A 26,413-nucleotide genomic window follows, 5' to 3' on the forward strand; every position below is an offset into this window, starting at 1 on the left:
CAAAAACTGCCCCGCAGATACAAATCTTTCGCAAAGCCGATTTCAGAGGGTGTGGGTAGCAGCCCTAGGTGCTACCGAGGACACAGTGGCCCCGTATGGATGGAGCTGTGCCTCAGAACTTCACACACCTGTGGACAGGTGGCCGACCTGGAGACAGCCACCCTGGGGGTCTCTCTCTATTCTGGAGGGGCTGTGAGGTTGGGTAGGGGTCCTTGGTTCCACTTGCCCGTTGTCTTTGTCTGCTGGTGGTCCGGAGGGGTGGTCGGTGGGCCACGGTGAACCCGGGGGTCCGTGCTGGAATGTCTTATGCTGCAGGCTCCTCGAGGACGGGATGGGTCTGCCTCTTTCGTCCTGCTGTCGCCTCTACAGCCGCTCAGTAATTGTCGGGTCAGGTGGAATGCATCTGTTCCTATCGCGGGCTCCTTTTTCTCTTCCAGTGGAGCACTGGCTTTCCAGGAGTTATTGCATTTACTGTGGACTTGCAGGCCTCGCGTCCCACTCACCTGAGCAGAGCCAGCCACCTGAACCTGGAGTTCGGGGTGACCTGGCAGATGCCCAGGCACCTTTTAGAAAAGGAGGCGCTCTGGGCAGGGGTGGGGGACAAGCGGGCCGAGGATGGAGCGGCCTTTCGGCGGGCAGCCTGCAGAGGCCCATCCACCAGCCTCTCCTGCCTCAGCCTCCAGGTAACTCATCTGTGCCTGGAACACGGTCCCTGTCCTTTATTTGACATTTGGGAAACAGAGCAGAAACACAAATTAAAAAACCCCACCAGACGCCCAAATGCCCTGGCCTCACCGGAGCACTGCTGGGTTCTGGAAGATGCAGGCCCAAGGCTGCTTAGAAACCCCGAATTTTCCAAGGCAGGAGCCACTGGCATTTGGGGTGGGACAATTCCTTGACATGCAGGAAGCACTGCTGTCCCTTTCGCTCAGCACTGAACACCACTGGCTCCCTCCTGCCATTGGGATAACCGCAAACGCATCCCCTTGATGTCCCAGGTGGAGAAGCATTCAACATCTCCTTTGAGGCCAAGAATCTCCTACTGGGAAATTATTGGGGGAGGGAGGGTCAACCAAACCTGGATGACACCTGCTAAGAAGCCAGCTACAGAGCCAGCAAGAGGGGCCGGATGATGCACCTGCTCGACTTTTGCTCAAGATTCATAGAAACAGAGACTCTCAGGGTTGGAGGGGACCGCAGAGGGCCACTTTGTGCAAGTACCGTCCAGCCTTTTCTTGAATGCCTCTAGAGATGGGGAACTCACTCCCTTTAGCTCCGACCTGACTGGCGTTTCAACCGCATTAGAAAAATGTTTTTTTTGTCCTAAGGATATCTGCTTCCTTTGAATGCAGGTGGTCGTAGCATCCAGGCCGCTGGTTTTTATTCTCCCCTGTGACCTTTGTAACACTCGAACGTTCAGTACCCTGTATCTTCCTTTTTCTCGATCTGCGTTTCTGGGATGAGCTTATTTCAGCACTGGCTTCTTGGCCTCTGTTCCTGGTGGGAGCCCAAGGGGCGCATGCCAACCCCGTGTTGTCGGGGGGATTAGGGAAGTGGGGAGGCTTGTTCCCTCGGTAGGAGGTATTGATCGGGATTGCCCTGTGGCATGGCCTCTGCGTTCAAGGGGCTTGAGAATGTTCTAGATTGAGGGGGATGTGGTCTCACAACTGTAGAACAAGGATGATTATCAGCAGCCCTCACTGGTGCTGTGGGCTCTGATGCTCCCTAAGAAGGTGGAAGTTATAAGAGGCAAGGGGAGGGCTGTTCAAAGGAAAAGCTGTGAGTTCAAAGGCTGGGCACTGCCCGGGGGGCACGGCGCTGCCGGGGGTGCGGGCTGAGTTTCCAGGCCAGATGCCCAGGGCTGCGGGGGCCGTTCTGGCAGGAAAGGCACAAGAAGGAATCCAGACCCGGCCAGGGAGTCGATGGGCATCTGTGGCTCCAACCTGAACCAGGTGACAAGCAAGAGAAGGGTCCTGACCAGGATTCTGTGCAGTGGTGTGGTGGTGGTGGTGGGGTCTCTGAGGCCACCAAGGATGTACAGGCCATGCTCAACGCTTCTTGCTCTTCTTGGCCATGAGCTCATGAGTGTGGGAGGGTAGAGAACTGGGTCCTTTTCCAGAACGCACTAATACTGCATCATTAAAAAAAAAAGTTTTCAAGCAGCTGGAAAGGATGTGGGGTTTCAGACATGGATGGAGGAGACGGACACCCCCCGGAGACTGTGACTCAGGATGAGGTGGGGACAAGATCCAGGGTCAGAGGGCGTCCGACAGAGGTTTCCTGGCATCTGGGATCTTCTTTTGTGTCCTCCTCTGTGCTCATGTCACCTCAGGACATGCTGGAGAGGCAGAAACACAGTCAAGTTATTATTATTGTATTTAAAGAAAGTGGAAAATGTTCCATGTGTGGGGAATCCAAAAGAATGATCTAATCGGCTTCAGTGTGCCCTCAGCAGCAAGAGTGGCACCTGCCTTTCAAGGTCTGCCACCTGTCACCCACCTTCTAGGTATGGTTCTGAAGGGGACTTCTTCCTTGGTGCCCCAGCCAAAGAACAAGGCCCCAGGGCTGGTGCCCTCGATCAGACTGGAGGGAGGCTTCATCTCACCCATCTACTCACCAACCCATCTGTCCATCCATCCACCCACCCATCCATCCATCCACCCACCCATCCATCCATCCATCCACCCACCCACCCATCCATCCATCCACCCATCCATCCATCCATCCATCCATCCATCCATCCATCCATCCATCCATCCACCCATCCATCCGTCCATCCATCCATTGCTCCCAACCATTCCTTCTTTTATGTATTTAATCATTTTAAACATGCTTGTTTTTATCATCTCTACCTGAGGATTCCCAGGAGGAGGTCTAATGCTGCTATTTGTTGTACCCGCCGACTTTTTCTCATGGTGAATGATTTCCTTGCGTGTTTTGTGTCTGTGGATGGGAACTCAGCTCCAGAAGGACTGAGATGGTCTTGTCAGAAATGCATTGAGAACTTGCTTCTATTCAGTGTCCCCAGGGCAGTGCTGATCTAAGACAATTTTTTATGTTTATTTCTCAGCTTGGGGCTTCTTGGGTCACATGGGTAGTATTAAGGCATGTGGCTGGGCCATGTAACATATTTGTAGCAGAGTGTGTTGTCAGGGATTAACCCCGCAGCTTCCAAAGGAAGGTCTGGCCCTTGCCTGGCTTCTGGGAGGTCACCTCTAAGCCCTTTGAACGTCCTTCCTGATATGAGTATCTTTGTTTGCCTGGGACCTGGGGTCACCCTGGATAGTCTATACTGACAATGGGATTTAAGGCAGGAGCCATGGACCATGTGGTATCAGTTCAACCTCTGGAGGGGCTAGAGACTAAGGTCAGCCACATGGGTGGTCCACCATGCATATGACTGACCCCCAGTAAATACCCTGGACACCAGGGCTCACATGAGCACACCTGGTTGGTGACACTTGGTGTACATCACCACACCTGGCTGCTGGGAGAATTAAGGGCTGTCCCAAAACAACTCCCCTGGGAGACAACTGGAAGCGTGCACCTGTCTCCCCTCACCCCACCCCACGCTCTTTTTCCCATTGCTGACTTTGAGCTGTACCCACACTTCCACTTTAATAAACCATAACTGTCAGCAGATCAGCTTTGCTGAGTCCTGTGAGTCCTTCTAGCAAACCACTGCCCCCGAGGGTGGTCTCCAGGACCCGTGACACACAGGGAGGCTTTTCCTGGCATCCAGAGCCAGGCAGACACACTGAGATAGGTTGTGGGCAGACAGTGCACCCTCTGGCTGAGTAAAATCCTGGGCTTCAGGGGGCCTGGCTCTGAGTGGACATCTCAGTCAGGGCCGCTGTGTGGCTCAGCTCTGGGGCCTCCTGTTAATGACGCCCCACTGGAGTGGAGCAGGGACCGGCTGCCTGGCCCCAGAGGAGGCCCTGTTGTCATGGTAACCACGGTCTCCCTGCCTCCCTGGTGCAGCATCCTCCCCCCATCAACAATAAGTCATGAGGCACTCATCCCAGGGTAGGTTCCACATAGAATGTTTCCCAAAAAAAGGTGCCAAGCTCGCCCCACTTCCCACCCACCTTGTTTCCTGATCTTCTGTGGCCAGAGCAGACCTGTGGGAAAAGGAAGGAGTCTCAGCATTAGTTGCCTGTCTGGGGAGGCTTGGCATTTGGCCATGAGCCCCATGAGGGCCAATATGGCTTCGTCCTGATCTGGCACAAAGCAAGTATCAGCACGTGTCAGCTGTGTAACAAACGAGCCAGGACAGGCAGTCGTGAGAATGGCTGAGCCCCTTCACTGCCACAAAATGAAATCACTGTTGCTGCTCCAAGTCCACCCACTGGGAAGGCTGAACCCATCCACTGGGACCTGCACAAAGGTCACCAGCTGGAACCTTCATCTGAGAGCAGATCTTGGTCTCTCGGCCACATCAGCTGCCCCTGGTCCCCATGCTTGGCCTGTGCTGGATGCAGGGTGGGAGGAGGAGGGGGCAGTGGCCCCAAGATGCAACTGCTGCCCTCAAGGAGCTCAAGGACAGGAGAAGGAGGGTACGACAAGGGTCAAATGCAGGAGGCAGACCTGAAGAAAGAGACAGGAAAGGTGGGAGGGGCCTCTAGAGGCCAGGGAGGGGGTCGTGCCATCTGTCTACACATCCCAGGGTGAGGCACTAAAGGACTTTCAGTAGAGAGTTGCTGGATTTAAAAAAAACAGGAGGGGGCTTCCCTGGTGGCGCAGTGGTTGGGAGTCCACCTGCTGATGCAGGGGACACGGGTTCGTGCCCCGGTCCAGGAAGATCCCACATGCCGCGGAGCGGCTGGGCCCGTGAGCCATGGCCGTTGAGCCTGTGCGTCCGGAGCCTGTGCTCCGCAACGGGAGAGGCCACAACAGTGAGAGGCCCGCGTACCGCAAAAAAAAAAAAAAAAAAAAAAAGGAGGGATTCCCTGGCGGTCCAGTTGTTAGGGCTCTGTGCTTCCACTGCAGGGGGTACAGGTTCTATCCCTGGTTGGGGAACTAAGATTTCTCATGCCGCGGCCCAGACCGGGGTAAAAAAAAAAAAAAAAAAGAGGAGGATAGGAATGGGAACAACTGCTTAACAGGGTACAGGGTCTCCCTCTGGGCTGTGGAATGTTCTGGAACTGGAGAAGGTGCTGGTTGCCCAAAACTACAGATGCACTAAATTTACATTAAAATGGCTCGATGGAATGGGCCTCATGCTGGCCGATTCACAGTGGTGGTCTTACTTCAGCACCCTGGTAATGTCAGATCACCTTCATCTGAGGTTCCCTGGGCTCAGCAGGCCCCCGCGGGTGTGGGCTCTGGCCCTGTGGCCACCTGCACACACTTACCTGTCCTCCGCCAGCCCCGCCTCCACCTTCTCTTCAGACCTGGGCAGGACACACTCTGGCTGCGGCCTTGCGCTGGGGACAGAAAGAGGTGACGAAGGATAACCAGCCAGCCTAGTGGGCCCAGGGGCTCTCAGCTCCCACTGGCCCCTCTGTCTGGACCCACCATGGCCCGACAGCGATCAGGAGAGGGTTTGGCTGCCCCCGGGGAAACGCGGGAGCCCAGAGGGGGGACTGTGTGATGGGATGGCCAGGGGTTCATGAAGATGGATGCAGATGGTTGGTGGGGGGAGGTGCAGGGGCTGTGGGCCATTCCTTGGGGGCGCTTATCTCAGCTTATCGCCGCCGCAGGGGCCTCATGCACTTGCTCCCTGGACGCTGCTGCCCGTGTGCTGTGATTCTGGAAGGTGGGCGCCCTGCTTGTCCTGTCATCTGTCTACTCCCATCCATAGCTAAGGCTCAGGAGGCGGGAGGAGCGTAACTCAGACAGAGAGACAGAGGAGAGGGGGACCTGGGGGTGGGGAGAAAGGGAGGAAAAGAAAGAAGCCAGACCGACAGACATGACTACCTCACACCCATCAGGATGGCTACTACCTTTAAAATTAAAAAAAAAATCTTTTTTGGCCACACCACGTGGTGTGCGGGATCTCTGTTCCCCAACCAGGGATCGAACCCACAGCCCCTGCAGTGGAAGCACGGAGTCTTAACCACTGGACCGCCAGGGAAGTTCGCAGGATGGCTACTACCTTAAATGTAGAACATTTGTTATGTTACTATGTTGGCAAGGATGTGGAGAAATTGGAACTGCGCTTGGCTGGTGGGGTGAGGATGTCAAATGGGGCAGCCGCTGTGGCAAAGATTCTAGCTGCTCCTCGAAAGATGAGACATCGAGTTACCATAAGATCCAGCAACTCCACTCCTGGGTCTATATACACCCCAAAGAAGTGAAAGCAAGCACTTGAATAGATAACTGTACACCCGTGTTCACAGCAGCACAATTCACGACAGCCAAGAAGAGGTGGAAACCCCCAGTGTCCATCGAGAGGTGACGGATGAACAAAATGTGGTCTATCCGCACACTGGAATATTACTCAGCCTTAAAAAGGAAGGAGATTCTGACACCTGCTACAGTGTGGATGAACCTTGGGAAACTTATGCTCAGTGAGAGAAACCAGACGCAGAAGGACAAATACTGTCTGATTGCACTCACACGAGGTCCTAGAGAGTCAGATCCACAGAGACAGGAAGTAGATGGTGGGGGCCAGGGCCTGGGGGAGGGGCTGGGGAGTCAGTGTTTCATGGGGACAGAGCTTCAGGTTGGGAAGATGAGAAAGTTCTGGAGATGATGGTGGGGCTGGTTGCACAACAATGTGAATGTGCTTAATGCCACTGGGCTGTGCACTTAAAAATGGTTAAGATGGTGAATTTTAAGTCCTGTGTATTTTACTGCAACTAAAGATATTGAAAAAAAAAAAAAAAACAAGACAGGAAGGAAGGAAAGAGGAAGGGGAGGGAGGGAGGGAGTAGAGAAGAGAAAGGAGGGGAAGGAGGAAAACTCCCTGGAAGGCGTGGGATGGCGGGTCCTGCTGCCCTCCATGCCCCCTTCCGCTCCACTCACACTCATCACTATTAAACGACGCTGTGTGAAGCCGCCGTAATTTTTCTCATTATGTGTCTCATCTGCCGACATCACCTGTCCTGCCCCAGGATCTGCTTTCCTCACTCGGTGAGGCAACCCTCCCCTTTGCCCTTTGAGGAAACTTCTGGACCAGGACTCAGTCTTAATCGCCTCACTCTCCCCCAGGCTGGCACAGGGCCTGGCATGCTTTCGACTCACTGAAAGCCCCAACTCTTTCTCAGACTTGCTGTGTGGCCTTGAGCAGGTGTCTTGCCCTCTCTGAGCCTCGGATTCCCGGCCTATCAGATGCTTTTAGGAATCCTGGCCCTGCCCTCCTCTTGGGGTGGAGGGGTGGGGATGGGGGGGATGAGAAAGGATACAGGAGTGGTATAAGGGCTCCATAACTGGGTGGGACCGAAATAGTCCTGAAGTTCTGTGAGCACTGCCACTCTCGAAAATTAGCCAATAAGTCAGTGAAGGGGCGATTCTGGGGTAAGTCTGGCAGGGGCGAGCATGGAGCCGGTTGTGTTCCCCCCACTGCCATCAGGATTACTAGGATGACTCTCTATGGAGTCTACTATTTCTGTCCGGTGGGTTACATTGGTCCTGATTTCTCACAATAACCCTCAGGGTGGCTGTGAACTTTTCACTTGCCTAATGTCACTCTGTGACTAAGTGAGGGAGCCTGGATTTGAGCCTGGATCTGACTCCAAGCCCTCGAAAGAAGGGCAGGGCCTTGAGCTCCGTGCGTGCATGACATGGGTCCCCACTGAGCGGAAGCCACCAATTTCCCCCCAGTTGTGGGCCCGGCTCAGCGCCAGCCCTAACCTGGCCCGGGCACAGGCCACTCCGCACAGACCTTTCTCTCCTGGCCTTGAGCCTTTCCTCTTCGTACCTGGAAGAGAGAGAAAGGAAAGCACGTGAGATGCAGCCTGGGAATCCCCTTCCCTCTGGGGACAGGGAAGCAATCTCACTGTCACATCTGAATACACGCCAGGTCTTAGAGCAGAAAGGACAGCCGGAGCTGACGGGTCTACTGGTCTTTTTTGTTTCCTGCAGTTGCTTTACAAGCCTGCCCACGCCCCCCCCCCACCCCCCAGGGCAGAGGATATCTGTTTTGTTGGTATATTCCAGCATCTGGAGTAGATACGGTTCAGCGGACATTTTTTGCATCAGCCCTGAACACAGCCAGTATAAAGCGACCCTCTCATTGACATGGGTTTGGTCTACAGGCCCCTCCATCAGGGCAAAGTTTTTCTGTAAAGGGCCAGAGAATCAGTATTTTTGGCTTTGCAGGCCAGTCTCTGTGGCAACCTCTCGATTCTGTTGTAGCTCGAAAGCAGCCGTGGATGGTTTGTAAATGGATGCGTGTAGCCGTGTGCCAATAAAACTTTATTTATAAAGACAAGCCAGGGGGCCAGGGCTCACTGGCCCCCGGCCTGCACTAGATAGCCAGGCCCGCTGTGTTCTGTAATTTCACAGGAGCTTGCTTCACTGTATTTCCTTCTTTTCTGCTTTCCCACACAGGTCTGGTTCCCTGGCAGCTCGGTTGAGCTGAGCAGAGGTGGCTGAGAGGTGAGCAGCCTGGGGGCAATGGGGATGGAGGTGGGGGGTTATTCCCATGGCCCAGGGACACTCACTGTAGCACGCAGTCTGGGATCTGCACGTGCTCCATGGGGATGAGCTGCTCCAGATCTTCCAAGCTGTGCACATACTGGATCTTGTTGATGAACTTGACGCTGGTGGGAGAAGAAGCAGGGAGACATCTGAAAGCCAGCCCTCAGGGTGGCCCCTCAGGGCCAGAAGGAGCAATGGCAGACAGGGATGCACACGCAACACTATTCCAGGATGCCCTAAGCACCTTCGCCCAAGCTTCCCTCCCCACCTATGCCAGCCTCCACCCCTGGCCCCTAGTGGGGGAACAGAGCAGAACCCAGGGTCTCCCCTTGCAAGAAGAGAAGCATCCTGAACCATGTGTAGGACACCCGTCCTTGCTGAGCTGAGGAAATTCTTTGAAGGAAGCAGAGAGGAAAGATGATGCTAGACTCCAGGCTCCATCCACCCCAGGAGTTGCTCCTCTGTGTGAATCTTCCCAAGAATGCTTTTCTGGCACAATCGCCACTGCCCGGATGGCATCAGTAGTCATTTGGTCACGAGACAGGTGCACATGGGGACTGCTGATTCATTCCACATTCTTTCGGGATGAATGGCTTGTTCAGGTCCAAACCCCAGCTCTGGCTGTCTGCTACCCACTGAGGTGCTTTGTCACCAGTGCATTGCTTTGAACTCGTGATTATTTTTTTAAAAAATTACCTTAAACCTAATTTTGGTAAAATGTCCAATAAACTTTTTTCAAGGTCAAATCAGTTTTTTTTTCCTTTTTAAAAAAATTATTTATTTAGTTGCACCGGGTGTTAGTTGCGGCAGGTGGGCCCCTTAGTTGCAGCACACAAGCTTCTTAGATGTGGCATGCAAACTCTTAGTTGTGGCATGCATGTGGGATCTAGTTCCCTGACCAGGGATGGAACCCAGGCCCCCTGCACTGGGAGTGTGTAGTCTTATCCACTGCGCCACCAGGGAAGTCCCTCACATCAGTTTCTCTAACGATGAGAAATACAAGGCCAAGAGAATGTAACAGGACACTAAGTCATAAAATAATCAAATAACAATAAAGAAAAGAAAAAAAGTAAGATAGAGTCACATAGTTACAAAACTGTGTCAAGAAGTTTTACATCTATTTTTAGAGATTAGATAAGAATTCGGCTCAAACTTTCCGGCACCCGGCGAAAACGGAGACCCATGAGGAATGTTACAGTTCGCAGTGTCCATAAGAGAAAAATACACAGGTTAATCAGCAGAGGCCACTGGTAACCGATCAGGGAATGATAGACGGTTTTCCCACAGAGAGCACAAAGCGGCCATGTGTACCGGAATAAATAAACCCCACCGCTTTCGTGCAGTTGAAATTTCTTCTTTCTTTCTTTCTCTCTCTCTCTCTTCCTTCCTTCCTTCCTCCCTCCCTCCCTCCCTTCCTTCCTTCTTTTCTTTCGCTGAGCTACAAAGTTTGCAGATCTTATTTCTCCCACCAGGGATTGAAGCCGCACCCTCAACAGTGAAAGAGCAGAGTCCTAATCATTGGACCACCAGGTCCAATAAAGAAATTTATTTTCTTTATTATTATTATTTTTTTAAAGAATCATCTTTTTTAAAAAATTAAAATTTTTTAAAAATTTATTTTTGGCTGCGTTGGGTCTTCGTTGCTGCACGTGGGCTTTCTCTAGTTGCGGCGAGCGGGGGCTACTCTTCGTTGTGGTGCGCGGGCTTCTCATTGCGGTGGCTTCTCTTGTTGTGGAGCACGGGCTCTAGGAGTGTGGGCTTCAGTAGTTGTGACACACGGGCTCTAGAGTGCAGGCTCAGTAGTTGAGGCACACAGGCTTAGTTGCTCCGTGGCATGTGGGATCCTCCCAGACCAGGGCTTGAACCCGTGTCCCCCGCATTGGCAGGCGGATTCTTAACCACTGCACCACCAGGGAAGTCCTGAAATTTATTTTCTTAATTAAAAAAAAAATTATTCTTGGAACATGAGTTCTTCCTCCAGTTGGTGTGACAGAAAAGTAAAGGGCCCAGGGACAGGGAGTGAGTCTCAGACCCACTCTACCTGAATACCCCGGGTCTGGGAGGCTCTGAGGGTGGATGATCTGATTGGTTGCAAAGGTTTTTTTAGGGGGCACAGAGGCGACACCTGTGGTCTGAGCAGTGGGCTGTTCATACAGGCGAGATCACATCGGGAGGACGCCATGGTAAAGCTGCCATGTCCGTTGTTGGAAATGGGTACCCGGTTTCCACGTGACGATGCTGTCTGCCTGTGAGCTGAGCTCTGTCTTGGGAAGCAGGGCTCTCGGGAGGGAGAATTCCGGTCCAGGGCGAGGCACATGCCCATGTTTAGATCATCGTGGAATAAACAGGAGTTCTTTTTGAGATACAATCACAGAACCTCACAGCTAGGGCCCGGTGGCAGCTCAGAATCTGTCTCCACTTCCCTCGGCTTTTAAACAGGGAAGCTGACTTTACCCCACTCTCCCCTCCTATTTCTCTGAAAGCTCAAAATGAGACCTTTGAAATTCACCACAGGAAAAGCAACCCAGGGAATTCCCAGGCGGTCCTGTGGTTAGGACTCCACGCTTTCACTGCTGAGGGCGCGGGTTTGATCCCCGCTTGGGGAACTAAGATCCCACAGGCTGTGCAGCATGGCCAAAAAAATAATAAAATAAAATAAAAGTAGGAAAAGCAACCCAAAGTGAGAGAATTATCTGCATTCAAGGCAAATTTCGGTTCCCGAATTATGGGATGTCGAGGACAGAAGGCAATTCTGTTAGGCTGAAGTGTGTGTCTACCGTTTTGCCCAGTAATTGTCATCATCAGCACAAATGACCCATAATTAGTGTATTAAAGGCCCGATTTCACTAACGTGCAAATGTCTGAGAGTGCTTGGGAGTCACTGAACAGCGCGTCTGAAGTTGCCTCCTTGCCTCAGCGCTGTGATGCTCTCAAGGCAAAGTTTGACCCCGTCTATTAAACTCATCACAGATTCTTCACCGGGAACGTGGAAGTGAAGGGTCTTCATTTAATTCAATGTTTTGAATTATATTACATTAAATGTACGTTTAATTTTATGTGATTGACGAGGGCGTTTAACATGACTAATTTTGTTTCACTTGCTCTGTGTGTACAGGTGCTTCTATCTCGTGCACATTCCAAAGAAAGAACCAGCCCCTGAGACTCACAGGAGGTCACCTGTAAGCCCTAGGAATGTCCCGTCTGGTAAGCGTCTTCATTTACCCAGGGCCCATAGTCTGTGCTAAAGATGTGCTTCCTGGTGGGGTCTTGGGCCATCATATCAGTTACTGAGGAACTAAGGGGGCTGCGTGGGCACTCCATCCCCGTGTGGCCACGCCTTGGTGGAAACCCTGGACACCAAGGTCAGCTTCTCTGTTGGCAGTACTTCCTACACGTGGTCACACGTCATTGCAGGGAGAACGAAGGGCTTTGGGTACAACTCCACTGGGACAGGGCAATCAGAAGCTCCCTTCTGGCTTCTCCTGGACTCCCATACGCACCTTTTTTTTGTGTGTGTGCGGTACACGGGCCTCTCACTGTTGTGGCCTCTCCCGTTGCGGAGCACAGGCTCCGGATGCGCAGGCTCAGCGGCCATGGCTCACGGGCCTAGCCGCTCTGCGGCGTGTGGGATCCTCCCGGACCAGGGCACGAACCCGTGTCCCCTGCATCGGCAGGTGGACTCTCAACCACTGCGCCACCAGGGAAGCCCCATACGCACCTTTTTCCTTTGCTGATTTCAATCTTCATCCTTTCTCTCTAATCACCTGTAACCCTGAGCACAACAGCTTTTCTGGGTTCTGTGAGTCCTCTAGGTAAATCATCAAACCTGAGGGTAATCTCGGGCACCCCCAAAACACACATGTATCGATTCACCACATCATTGTCCAGGAGTGGGTCAGACCCTCCTGACATCCTAATGCCCCTCCCTCACAGATTCCAGAGTGGATGGAGCCGGGCTTCCTTCTGAGGGCGTGTGGTGGGCTGGTGACCTTGCTGTGTGACTCTGGGTGATTCCCGGGAATATTCTGAGCCTCAGTTTCCTCATCCATGAAACGGGCATGGCCAAGTCAACCTTTCAGGGCTGTGGTTGTAAACTTTAAAAGGTATCCAACATTCAATATGGGAGAGCCGGTTGTTACTATTCCCACCCCCCACTCCGTGATGTGATGTTCGTCACTAAATAACAATACATATGATTTTAAATTGTTTAACGCAACAGTATAGATTCATCAGAGAGGAGCTGGAAAATGCAGATTAAAAAATAAGACACACAAAAACCCAGGTGGCTATCCGGGCACAGGTCATGATCTTACCTGATGAAAGGGCGGGAGATGGCCAGCACGGTGCGGATGAACCAGGACGGGTGGACGATGATTAAGGACTTCAGGTTTTTCCGCAATCTGCGTGGGGAGACAGAGGAAGCAAGATGGGCTCCTTGGGAAAGCCCCAGGGAGGGAGCACCTAACCGGTGTTACCTTCTCTCTGTGCCCAGGAGGTGCTATGCTTATCTCCATTGGCAGGGAGGAGGTGGAATCTCGGTAAAGCTAAGCCCCCTCGCAGAGTTTGCAGGTGGCAGAGCTGATGTCTGGTCTCCAATCTCTCTTAATTTAGAGTCTGAGCATTTGACTTCATGGCCACACCATCTCCCATTTCTTTCTTTTTTTTTTTTTTTGCAGTACGCGGGCCTCTCACTGTTGTGGCCTCTCCCGTTGTGGAGCACAGGCTCCGGACGCGCAGGCTCAGCGGCCATGGCTCACGGGCCCAGCCGCTCCGCGGCATGTGGGATCTTCCCGGACCGGGGCACGAACCCGTGTCCCCTGCATCGGCAGGTGGACTCTCAACCACTGCGCCACCAGGGAAGCCGCCCCGTCTCCCATTTCTGAAAGATTTTCTGGGGCCCCCTGGTTCTGAGCACCTATTATGGGCATGTTGAATTGCAGCCCCCTTATTTGGGAAGAGGGTCATTGTAGGAGAAATTAGTTAAGGTGAGGTCATATAGGAGTAGGGTGGGCCCCTAATCCACTATGACTGGTGTCCTTATAAAAAGGGACATTTGCACACAGGTGTCCACAGGGGAGCTTCTCCCTCACGGCCCCAGAAAGAACCAACCCTGCAGACACCTTGATCTCGGACTTCTAGCCCCCAGAACTAGGAGACAACACATATCTATTGTGTAAGCCACCCAGTCTGGTGCTTTGTTACAGCCACCCCAGCTGACCACTACACACCTTTCAGAGGGACCTCAGGGCCCCCTGCACCCCGAGAAGGTCCTCCGGCCCCACCCACTCACCTCCTATCAATCATCTGGTAACACTTCTTCAGCCAGCCGATGCCGGGCATCCTCCGCCGAGGCGTGGCCCCATTCAGGTACACGATCATGTAATCCTCGGCCACAAGGAGTTCCAGACTGCTGATGACGTACCTGGTCACGGGACACAGACGACAGGGGACCCGATGGAGGGGCTCAGAGTCAGGAAGCCCAGTTCCCGGGACTGAACCCCTGGGGCACCTGCCCTTTCTGCCTCCGCCTGCCCTGGCTCTGCCAGCCACACCTGTTCAGGTGTGGTTGGCTGTCCTGGCATACTCGGCCCGAGCGGGGGGTGGGGGATGACCCCAGCCCACCCCAAATTTGTGTCAGTGGGCACAGTGATTGTAGTAGTTACTATTTTATTGAGCACTTACTAGATGCCAAGTGATTTATATGCATGGTCTCTATTAATCCTGGGAGGTGGGCTTCAACAGCCCCAGATACACCTGGGGAACAGGCACCCACAGCCAACAGTCCACTGCACCGGACATTAGGGACCTGGGGTCTGTCCCAGCCCTGTCTTCCCCTAAGTGATTTCAGAAGAATCCTTTCTTTCTTTTTTTTTCAAACAACATTCTTTAAATATTTATTTATTTATTTATTTATTTATGGCTGCGTTGGGTCTTCGTTGCTGTGCATGCGCTTTCTCTAGTTGTGGTGAGTTGGGGCTACTCTTCGTTGCGGTGCGCGGGCTTCTCATCATGGTGGCTTCTCTTGTTGCGGAGCACGGGCTCTAGGTGTGCGGGCTTCAGTAGTTGTGGCGCACGGGCTTATCTGCTCCGCGGCATGTGGGATCTTCCTGGACCAGGGCTCGAACCCATGTCCCCTGAATTGGCAGGCGGATTCTTAACCCTGTGCCACCAGGGAAGAACCTTTTTTTTTTTTAAAATATTTAGTTATTTATTTGGTTGCACCAGGTCTTAGTTGCGGCAGGCGGGCTCCTTAGTTGCAGCTCTCCGGCTCCTTAGTTGTGGCATGCAAACTCTTAGTTGCAGCATGCATGTGGGATGTAATTCCCTGACCAGGGATCGAACCCAGGCCTCCTACATTGGGAGCGCTAGTCTTACCTGCTGCGCCACCAGGGAAGTCCCAGAAGAATCCTTTCCTCTCTTTCAGCCTCTAATTCCCCATCTGTAGACTGGGGAGACTGGGCTCCCTGGTATCTCAGGCCACTTTCTGATCTGACCTTCCCTGGCTACCTCCTTGTCCTCTGGCCCACCTGGCATCCAAGCCCCGCCCCCCCCCCCCCCCCCCCCCCCCCCCCCGGTGTAAGAAGGAAATCTTCGTAATAATGATAATAAGAGTGATAACGATTTGCTGAGTTCCTACTGTCATCTGACAGGCACTTTATCCATATTATCTGTCTCCATCATAATAAAACTCTACCTGTGTGTCCTTGGGCAAGTGACTTAACCTCTCTGTGCCTCAGGCTCTGTAGCCACAGAATGGGAGGCAACAGTAACTAACCCACAGGGTCCTGTCGAGGGTGGAATTCGTTATCACATACCAAGCCCTTCACTTCGTGGCTGCCACATAGTAAATGCTCCATAATTGCTAGGGATGATGACAGTAGCACCGTGAGGCCCACCGGGTGGGACCCTCAGAACTGTGGGCAGCTGGGAGGAGGGGGTGGGCCACTTACAGGAAGAGGTTCTCCATGACATAGTGGTAGTCGGGGGAGCTGCTGTCTGGGAGGAAGCAGGCGGCAAAGACGATGATGGCGTTGAGACCTTCCCCGTAGTATCCTGGGGAGAGGCGGCCAGTGAGTGAGTAGCCCCAGGCAGAGATGGGTAGAGGCGTCTCCCAGCTCTGAGCCGCCCCCTGCTCTGCCCTGTGCAGCGGCCTCGTCGCTGGCCATCCCCTTCCCGCCCACCGCGCACACTCAGAGGGTACAGCTCTGAGTCACAGCAGCCTGGCTGGAGAAGCCAGCCAATGCTTGACCTGTCTCCGCCTTTGGTGGGGGACGCCAGCTACCCTCATAGACACCTCCGGTGTGCATCCGGCACATCCATGCCTTGCCCCACTGCGAGTTTCACCCCTGCACACCCGGACACTAGGGCTTAATTTAACATCCCCCTGGCTCAGAAGAGACTGAGGTCCAGAGAGGGCCACTGATGGGCCTCCAGTTGCTGGAGCCGGGAGGGGGCCCAAGGGGTGTGGCCTCACCTCCATGGGTCACCACCCTCATGTAGGGCCGGATCATGTGCAGGTCAATCCGGTGTTCCTGTTCCCCAATGATCACTGTCCGCCACAGACGCCCGTTGGCGGCACTGCCATCCTCGGCTGAGCCATCCCCAAACAGGTCCGCGCTATCCCCAGGCATATTCTTGGCGGCGGCCACGGGGGTGTCATCTGGAACCGGGGGGTGGGGCGGGGGGGGAAGGTGAGCGGAAGGGACGCCTGAGTCCGGACACCTCATCCCAGCTTTCCTCTCTGGGCTACCTTTGCCGCCTGTGGCCACGGAGCCCTCTCTTCTCTCCCCAAGCCAGAGGCGAAACCGCTCATCCTACCCTTTGCTGACAGGCAGTGTTAGATTGGGGCTGCTGGGCGAGATGGAGGACCTGGGAGTCCAAAAGTCATGCCTAAATAATAATTTTTCTTTCCCCAAGCCGTGGAACACAGGAAAGTGCTCAGTCAGGTGGTTGGCCTGGGTAGAGCCCGTCTCTTGCTGTGTGACCTTGCACACATTCTTTCCCTCTCTGGGCTCCTCAGGATTCTTAACCACGCTTGAAATATCTGCCTCTTTCCCACCCGTCATCCTGCAATCTTCCCGCCTCAGAAAATAGCCTGGCTGTTTTCCCAGCTGCTCAGACCCCACACCCAGGTGTCACCTTCAACCCCCTCTTCCCCTTCGTACTCCACATCCACCCAGCAAGTGCTGTGGCTCTGCTTCCGTCCCCCTGGCCACCGCCATTGCCACCTTTCTGACCTGTGCTCTTGCCTCGGCATGTCAGCTCAAATAACACCCATCCAGGGAGGCCTGTCCCGGCAACCCTGCAAAGAGTCCCCCACCCCCAGGTAGCTTGGTTCAAGGAGTCTCGGCCTGGGTGCTTTTGACCTTTGGGGGCTGGTCATTCTCTGTGGGGCCCCCTCCTCCATCCCAGGCGCTGTGGGGTGTGGAGCCACCTCCCTGACCCCACCTACTTGATGCCAGGATTCCCCCAGTCATGACAACCACAGGTGTCCCCAAACATGGCCCAGTGTCCCCTGCGGGTGGGGGGCTGAATTGCCCCAGTGAGAACCCCCTGCCCTCTCCCATCACCTCGTTTCCCTCACAGCACTGACGACCAGGTGCAATTATCTTGTGTACATTTTTTCCGTTACCCAGAGCCTGGCTTTCCGATGGCCACGCGAGCAGGCAGGCGATGTCTATTCCTGACATGCCCCCACCCGATCTCCCTGCCGCCCCCTACACAGCAATCAAGACCTGCTCCACAAACAACTGTGGAATCAGGGGGACGCCCTTCCTCTGGTCTCGGTCCCCTTTGAGAATCGGGTGAAAGACACATCTCCCAGCAAAGTCCACAAGTCCACGAGAAAATGTGCATGGAGTCCCAGGAGCTGTCCTGGGAGCCCCGGGTTGGAAGACCTGTCCCCCTTGAGCCTACGGGGATGGAGGAGGGGGGCTCTGGTCAGCTGGTCCCCAAGCCAAAGGGAGCGCTGGGGTCCGATTTGGGGGCTGGGCAGGTGCGACGAGCGACCTCACCTTCCCACTCCAGTTCATTGCCGTTCCCCAGGAATTCCAGCGAGTCGGTCTCATCTGGGGTCTCGATGTCATCCACGTTGATATCCAGGTCATCGGGGGTGTCCAGGAAGTCATCGGACAGCAGGGAGCCCTCGCTCTGGTCCAGGGAAATGTTGATCTCGGGGGCCACCAGCGTCTTCCGCTTACGATGAGCCGCGTTGAAGTTCAGAGTGTCGGGAGGGGCTGTGGGGGAACAGGAAAACAGAAAAAAAACAAAAGCAAAGCAAGATCAGTCTCTTTGGCTGTTTTCTTTCTTCTTCCCCCTCTCCTGTTCCCAACCCGGTGGAGATCCACTCCGCCCCGTTGAGGGGAGTGGTTAGAAGTCACAGGACATCCTTTCATGGCAGCGGTTAATATAACCATCTAGCGTGGAGGTCAAGGGTGGACGCTTGGACGTAGGGCAGACCTGGGTTCAGAGCCTGACCTCGCTACTTACCAGCTCCGTGACCCTGCAGTGCCATGTTGCTCTGAGCTTGACTCACTTTTACCATCTGCAAAATGGGGCTCACAGGTGAGTCGAGTCAAGGTTGAACAATGTGGGGATTAGGCCCCGCGCAGCCTGGGCTCCAGATGGTGTGTTCTGGCCCTACCAATATCTGCGAGTCTTATTCCTTCCGGCTAAGGCTGGCAGAGAATGTCCACGTTCTGCTTTTGGCCTCTCTGTGATGCTCAACTCTAACAACTAACTTTTAGTGATCATGTAACGTAAGCCAGACACTCTGCAAAGCTCTCCCCTGCATTTTCACGTTCCAACTTTGCTATTGTCCCCTTTAACAGATGAGCAAACTGAGGCACAGAAGGGCAGGATCCTCCCATGTCACTCTGAAGCCTGTCGGGATGGATATTCCCCATGGTTTGGACCTCTTCCTCCTAAAGACTCTTAGCCTGGACTCTGGTCTCCTTGTAAAAGGTGGTTTCTCCTCCTGGGCTGCCCCCCATCTGACAGCCCACAGAGTAGAGCCAGCCCCTCAGGTTTACCCTGTTTCATCACACAGCCTTTGAGGACAAAATAAGTAAACTAGTAGGAGACTCCTACCCCTCTTTTATTGGATGAAGACATTCATTGATCCATAATTTTTTAAAATTAATTAATTAATTAATATTTTCGGCTGCGTTGGGTCTCCGTTGCTGCGCGCAGGCTTTCTCTAGTTGTGGCGAGCGGGGGCTACTCTTCGTTGCGGTGTGCAGGCTTCTCATTGCAGTGGCTTCTCTTGTTGCGGAGCATGGGCTCTAGGCGCGCGGGCTTCAGTAGTTGTGGCATGTGGGCTCAGTAGTTGTGGCTCGCGGGCTCTAGAGCGCAGGCTCAGCAGTTGTGGCACACGGGCTTAGTTGCCCCGTGGCATGTGGGATCTTCCTGGACCAGGGCTCGAACCCGTGTCCCCTGCACTGGCAGGTGGATTCTTAACTAGTGCGCCACCAGGGAAGCCCCCATTGATCCATAATTAAATGGACCACATTTTTTTTTTTCACTTTGAATCTCACTTTTGTTTTTCACTTTGAATCTCTCGGTCCCTAAGCAGGAGGTCAGAGGTAACTGCTTCAGGAGACAGTGGGATAGAAACATTCGCTTTGGCAGAAAATGATAAAAACACAGCAGTCACATTTATCAAGTGCCTGCTATGTGCGGGGCACTGGCATGATTTCTTGCTCTCACCATGACCTTGTGTGGTGGGAAATGTTACCCATTTTACAGATGTGGACATTGAGGCAGGGGCTTGCCCAAGGATCCGACCCCAGGCTTCTCAACTCACTCTGCCTTTTTCACAGGAAGTGTGTTAGGAGCAGTGAATCATGAGTGCTTGATTTAAAATACTGCTACTCTTCCTGATGGGGTCAAGCTGTGGGTCACAGCATGGTGGCAGTAAGACTAAAGGTGCAAGGAAGCACGGTGGCAGTATGCCACCACATGGACCTGGAGGATAGGGCATTGAGCCAAAGAAGATGGTTCTCCAGGCTTAAAACCTATTGGAATTTGCCCTGCCAAGTTTCAGACTTGCTGGGACCCGTGACCCCTTTCTTCCTTCTAATTTCTCCCATTTGGAATGAGAATATCTATTCTATGTCCATCCTGCCATCATGTTTCGGAAGCAGAGACATTGCCTGATTTCATAGGTCCACAGCTGGAGAGGGATTTTGCCCCGGGATGAATCACACCTGAGTTTTTTTTTTCCTCCTGCCTCCTGAGCCCTTCGACTGATTAGACACGGCCCACCCACACAATGGAAGGCAATCTGCCTGACTCAAAGTCCATGAATTTAAATGTAAATCACATCTAAAAAAACACCCTCAACAGAAACATCTAGAATTATGTTTGACCACATAGCTGGGTACCATGGGCCAGGCAAGTGAATACATAAAATTAATGATCACATCTCCCCATCTCAAGTTCCTTAACTTAATCCTATCTGCAAAATCCCTTTTGCCATGTTCCTGGAATTAGAATCTGGATATCTTTGGGGGTCATCATTCAGCCAGTCACACCTAGGAAGTGGGGTACTGTTACTACACACTCCTTGTTTTACAGAAGTAGGAAATGGTGGCCCAGAGGGGTGAAAGGATTTGCCCAAGGTTACCCTGTGGGGATGTCACAACACCGGGCAGAGCCCATGTGCTCAGGCAGGAAGAAGGGCTGGTACTCCAGGGTGACCAACCATCCAGATTGGCCCCAGAAACCTGGAACAAATTGGTCCCCCTACCTGGCTCATGGGCATAGTGTGGTACAGGGGTAGGCAGAGATGGCTCTCACTGCTGTGTGACCTCAGGGATGTGGCTGTCCCTCTCTGGGCAGTCTTTCCCCTGTAGGGTGGGCTCTGTGATGGGCTGCATGGGGGAAATGCAGGCAGAGCGGGGACCCTCAGCAGGACTCTGCCAGGAGATGTCATCGAGGAGAACACATGTTTGAGGCAGCTTCTCTGGCTGCCCCAGACCCCCTGTCCTCAAAGTCTGGGGCTTTGGATCCTTAGAGCCATGAGCCCTCCTGAGTGCTCAGGGCAGCAAGCCCTCCCAGGGCTGACTTTGTGCCTGGCATCCCCTGGGCACTTTACACAAATCATCTTGTTTAATCCTTGCATGCCCCTTCTGTGGGAGGCTCACTACCTGTATTTAGTAGATGAGGAATTGGAGGCACAGAGAAGCTAAGCAACTAGTTCAAGGACACAGAGCAACTGACTTCATGATGGCGCCCATACACGTCTCTGGCCCACAACCACACTGCTTTCCCTGCAGGACTCGGAGCAGAGCAACCCCCTTCCCTGACATTCCACCCAGGAGGCATGACCTCTGACATTTCTACAGTTATAGTGCTGGGCACAGCCCAGACCGTGTGCCCATTTCTGCATGCATGGAAACTTACAGGATGTGTCTTCTGTGGCACTGCCAAGCAAGTCCATCCCCGTCTCTTCCGAGAGTGGCCTGCAGACCCAGCAGGGAGCGGACATCAGCCACCAGGCCCCACAAGTCCAGCCACAGGAGCGTGGAGTTCAGACAAAATGACACCAACGAAAGCTGTTTAGCTTTGAGAAACAGTTGGGACAAAATACATCTGCTCGCGAGCATAGAAAATCATAAACAATCAGCGCTGGAGGGCTCCCATTGGATCATCTAATTAAGCCTTTTTTTTGGGGGGGTGGGGACGGGGAAAGCTGAGGCCCAGTGAGAAGAAGGGTCTCATCTATATTATATTTGGAATATAAGCAGCATTCTTCATGGGCTGACCCCACAGGGTTTGGTCTCTGATGAATTGTTGCTATTAACACAGCCAGAAGTTGTCCAATGGACACAGACAACTGAAAGAGCTCTCTGTGGCCAATGCTGGACTGGTCTGACCAGCAAAATATATCATGAAATATTGGATTGTGAGCCAGTGTTTAAAATAAAATGTCCATGAGTCCATACAGATGTAAATAAATGATTGAATAAACAAATACAGGGAGAATAGACAAATTTTTCCTGCAGAGAAGAATTTCATATAATGTCTGTAGATATTCTGCCCTCAAGGAGGTGGAAAGTAACCCCCTTCTCTGTAAGTGTGGGCTGGGCACAGTGACTTCTTTCCAAAGAGGACAGTATGGGAAGGGGGGAGGTGTGACTTTACAGTGGACACACCCAACCAGCATGAACTCAGCCAGGGGACCGAGGTCAACACCAGCAGTGATGAGTCATGTTGACGGCAGCCACCCCGAGATGAAGGATGAGACGGCCCTTCATAGGTGGTCCTCCTCCCAGCACCCGGCACCCCACTCTAACCGTGAGAAAAACATCAGACAAGTTCCTACTGAGATTCTACAAAATCTCTGGCCACAGTCCTTCTCAAACCCATCAAGGGCATCGAGAACAAGGAAAGTCTGAGAAACTGTCACAGTCCAGAGGAGCCTGAGGAGACATAATGCCTGAATGTTCTGTGGGAACCTGGGTGGGATCCTAGGAAAGAAAAAGGATATCAGGAGAAAAGGACTATGGAAATCTGAATAAATTCTGGGCTTCAGTTAACAACAGTGTATCAATATCAGTCTATTAATTGTAACAAATGCATCAGCCTAATGTAAAATGTTAATTTAGGAGAAGCTGAGTGTGTGGGAGGGTGTATGGAAATTTTCTGTCATATTCTTGCAACTTTTCTGTAAACCTAAATCTTCTAAAAAGTAAATTTTTTTTAAAAAAAGAAAGGCAGCCAGCTATACATTTGTGCCCCTTTAATGCTTGGTGGAGCACGAATTTGCAAAATAAGACCTGTTTCTCTGGCCATGCCCAGACTGTTTTTTGTTTTTTTTTGGACCACAGCTCATGCCTCCTGACTTTGACCCATGTGCTCTGGCTCCTTTGCTCCCTAGGGCAATAGTTCCAGGCAGAAGGTTTTGCAGAGTGCATGGGGCTGTCAGAGGCTCTAGCTGCAGGGTGTGCTGGCTCAGGGAAGCACTGCAGAGTCAATTCATCTCCACAACTCAGCAGTGCCAGCTCAGCTGGAATGGGAGCTGGTTAGATGGGGAAGGACAGTAGAATGCTTTTGCTTTTCCTTTAACAAAACCATTCATTCTGTCACCTCTGTTCCTTGTAGGGCATAAGCTGGCACCCTCTGTAGGGTGGGATCTATCCATGCTTCTTCCTCCACACCCGCCACCCCGCCCACCTTTCTCCCATTCACCATGCTTCGAATGTTCTTTGAGTAACCACTACCTTCCAGGTGCATTGGAAGTCTTGGAGGGTCTTGGAGGTAAAGGATGAATCAGATGTTGCCCTGCTCTCATAGAGGTCAAAAGTCAAAATAGAGCAGAGGTCCAAAGGAAATGAAGGGCTTCCCTGGCAGTGCAGTGGTTAAGAATTCTCCTGCCAATGCAGGGAACACGGGTGCGAGCCCTGGTCTGGGAAAATCCCACATGTCGCAGAACAACTAAGCCCGTGTGCCACAATTACTGAAGCCCAGTCGCCTAGCTCCTGTGCTCTGCAACAAGAGAAGCCACCACAATGAGAAGCCCAAGCACCACAAGGAAGAGTAGCCCCTGCTCACTGCAACTAGAAAAAGCCCGCACGCATCAACGAAGACCCAACGCAGACATAAATAAATTAATAAATTTATTTTTTAAAAAATGACAAAGGAAATGAAGACACATATCCATGCAAAAACTCTTACCTGAATGCTCACAGCAGTGTGATCACATTGGAAACAACCCAAGTGTCTACCAAGTGATGAACGGATAAACAAAACATGGTCCATCGTACAATGGAATATTATTCAGCCATGAAAAGGAGTGAAGCGCTGACACCTGCTACAATGTGAATGGACCTTGAGAACATGATGCTCAGTGAGAGAAGCCAGACACAAAAGGCCACATAATGTGTGATTCCATTTATATGAAACATCCAAAACAGGCAAATCCACAGAGACAGGTGGTGCATTTGTGGTTGCCATGGGGATGGGGTTTCATTTCGGGGTGATAGAACGTTTTACAACTAGATAGAGGTGATGGCTGTACAACATGTGAATTGTTCATTTAAAATGGTTATTTTGGGACTTCCCTGGTGGTCCAGTGGCTAAGACTCCACGTTCCCGATGCAGGGGGCCCGGGTTCGATCCTTGGTCAGGGAACTAGATCCCACATGCCTCAACTAAAGATCCCACAAGCCACAACTAAGACCCGGTGCAGTCAAATAAATAAATAAATAAATAAATTTAAAAATTAGGGCCCACCCTGAAATGGTTATTTTGGGGACTTCCCTGGCAGTCCAGTGGTTAAGACTCTGTGCTTCCAGTGCAGGGGGCACAGATTTGATCCCTGGTTGGGGAACTAAGATCTCATGCCCACTGCATGGCCAAAAATAAAATAAAATAAAATGAAATAAAATGGTTCTTTTTATGTTGTGTAAATTTCACCTCCATTTAAAAAAGAAAAGAAGCAAGCTTCAGGTTAAGTCAGAAGGTTTTAAAGAGGGATCTTTTTTTCAGTTTGAGACTGAAGACAACTCACACGCCCATTTCGTGTACACGTTGCTCTGGTCCCTCTGGTCTGTAGCTGACACCCCTGCGCTCAAAACGGGGAGGGCAGCTGGTAACTCACAAATAAGTCTGGGATCCGGGAGTACAGGAGGCACACCACCTACTTGCAGGGTTACCCAGAATCATGCTCTGAAATTGCAGGCTGACAGCTGATGCACCACCCCTAGTTTTATCCTGCCCACACAGCATTTCACAACATTTTAAATTTGCTGTCAAATCAGAGATACAGGGCTTCCCTGGTGGCGCAGTGGTTGAGAGTCCGCCTGCCAATCCAGGGGACATGGGTTCGTGCCCTGGTCCGGGAAGATCCCACATGCCACGGAGCGGCTGGGCCCATGAGCCATGGCCGCTGAGCCTGCGCGTCTGGAGCCTGTGCTCTGCAACGGGAGAGGCCACAGCAGTGAGAGGCCCGCGTACCAAAAAAAAAAAAAAAAAAATCAGAGATACGACACAAAAAGTCTAGATATCAGTCTTTTCTTGAATCAGGTCTGCCCTTTGTGCATGGTAACGGTCACCAGGAGCTGACTGTCCGCCACCCCTGCTCACCTGGGTGTCAGGATTTCCTTCCGGCTCCTTCCCCTCATTTACTCTGCCTTCCCTGTTTCCCTCAGTCTGAGGCTGTAATCCCTGTTGTTCTAGAATCAGCTAGAACCGTACTTTACCCCTACGGACAGGGCACTCACTCTGTTGGAATGTTGATGGCATCATCATCTTGTTTCCTCCTCACAGTATCCCTATGAGGCAGGTAGCAGCCCATTTCACAGAGGAGGAAACCGAGGCTAAACCAGAAGATGCCCAAGGGCAGAACGAACCACTCACAGAGGTAGAGCTGAATTCGGCCATTGCCCTCTACTGCCCCCTTGTGTCCAGTCAGCTCATGTGAACAAACCCCACAGGTCCACAGGGCTGCAGCTTTCAAGGTCAGGTGAGACCTGGTTATTTCCACAGGCCCCAGGAAGACCTCAGCTAATGCAGAGCTGAAACCCCTTCACGAACTCAAAGTGGATCCAGAGGGCTTCCTGCAGCACTTGCTTTCAGTCTGTGCTAGGAAACCCATGTAAAAAGTGGGGCTCCCCCTAATCCACCAGGTATACAGTGTGGCTTTATTCTTCTGGTGTGGGTTGACTTGCATCCCCCCCAAAACATAATTCAGGTCTTAACTCCCAGAACCTGGGAATGTGACCTGTTTGGAAATAGGGTCGTTGTAGACAGCATTAAGTTGAGATGACATCATACTGAAGCAAGGTGGGCCCTACAGCCAATCAGTGGTATGACTGTAAGAAGAGGCAAGTTTGGACACAGAGGAGAAGGCTGTGTGAAGACGGAGGCAGATTCAGATCAAAACTACAATGAGGGCCTTCCCTGGGGTGCAGTGGTTAAGAATCCGCCTGCCAATGCAGGGCACACAGGTTTGAGCCCTAGCCTGGGAAGATCCCACATGCCGCGAAGCAACTAAGCCCGTGTGCCACAACTACTGAGCCTGCGCTCTAGAGCCCGTGAGCCACAACTACTGAAGCCCACACGCCTGGAGCCCGTGTTCTGCAACAAGAGAAGCCACCACAATAAGAAGCCCGCGCACCGCAACTAAGAGTAGCCCCCGCTCGCTGCAACTAGAAAAAGCCCGCACACAGCAATGAAGACCCAACTCAGCCAAAAATAAAAACAAACAAATAAATAAATTTATTTAAAAAAAAAACTAGGGCTTCCCCGGTGGCGCAGTGGTTGGGAGTCCGCCTGCCGATGCAGGGGACGCGGGTTCGTGCCCCGGTCCGGGAAGATCCCACATGCCGCGGAGTGGCTGGGCCCGTGAGCCGTGACCGCTGAGGCTGCGCGTCCGGAGCCTGTGCTCCGCAGCGGGAGAGGCCACAGCAGTGAGAGGCCCGCGTACCGCAAAAAAAAAAAAAAAAAAAAAAAAAAAAAAACTACAATGAGGTATCACCTCATATCGGGCAGAATGGCCACCATCAAAAAATCTACAAACAGTAAATGCTAGAGAGAGTGTGGAGAAAAGGGAACCCTCCTACACTGTTGGTGAGAATGTAAATTTGTACAGCCACTATGGAGAACAGTATGGAGTTTCCTCAAAAAACTAAAAATAGAGCTACCATATGATCCAGCAATCCCACTCCTGGGCATATATCCGGAGAAAACCATAATTCGAAAAGATACATGCACCCCAGTGTTCACTGCAGCACTATTTACAATAGCCAGGACACGGAAGCAACCTAAATGTCCATCAACAGAGGAATGGATGGATAAATAAATAAATACTTCATATATATAT

At 52.3% G+C, this 26,413-nt stretch overlaps 1 protein-coding gene across 1 annotated transcript in view; it reads right to left on the reverse strand.

The window, feature by feature from the left end:
• Positions 1–1,697: 1,697 nt before the first annotated feature.
• Positions 1,698–26,413, reverse strand: part of ATCAY (ATCAY kinesin light chain interacting caytaxin) — a 32,849-nt gene continuing 8,133 nt past the window's right edge. Inside the window, exons 2-12 of the mRNA XM_060094500.1 lie at positions 20,992–21,050; positions 17,601–17,822; positions 16,061–16,246; positions 15,537–15,639; positions 13,877–14,008; positions 12,900–12,986; positions 8,610–8,708; positions 7,829–7,864; positions 5,355–5,426; positions 4,089–4,121; positions 1,698–1,875 (exon numbers count right to left, since the gene is read on the reverse strand). Of these exons, the coding sequence (XP_059950483.1) occupies positions 1,698–1,875; positions 4,089–4,121; positions 5,355–5,426; positions 7,829–7,864; positions 8,610–8,708; positions 12,900–12,986; positions 13,877–14,008; positions 15,537–15,639; positions 16,061–16,246; positions 17,601–17,822; positions 20,992–21,050 (1,207 nt within the window). The remainder of the gene's footprint in view (positions 1,876–4,088; positions 4,122–5,354; positions 5,427–7,828; positions 7,865–8,609; positions 8,709–12,899; positions 12,987–13,876; positions 14,009–15,536; positions 15,640–16,060; positions 16,247–17,600; positions 17,823–20,991; positions 21,051–26,413) is intronic.

This window comes from Mesoplodon densirostris, chromosome 3, assembly GCF_025265405.1.
Source record: "Mesoplodon densirostris isolate mMesDen1 chromosome 3, mMesDen1 primary haplotype, whole genome shotgun sequence".
Lineage (NCBI taxonomy): Eukaryota > Metazoa > Chordata > Mammalia > Artiodactyla > Ziphiidae > Mesoplodon > Mesoplodon densirostris.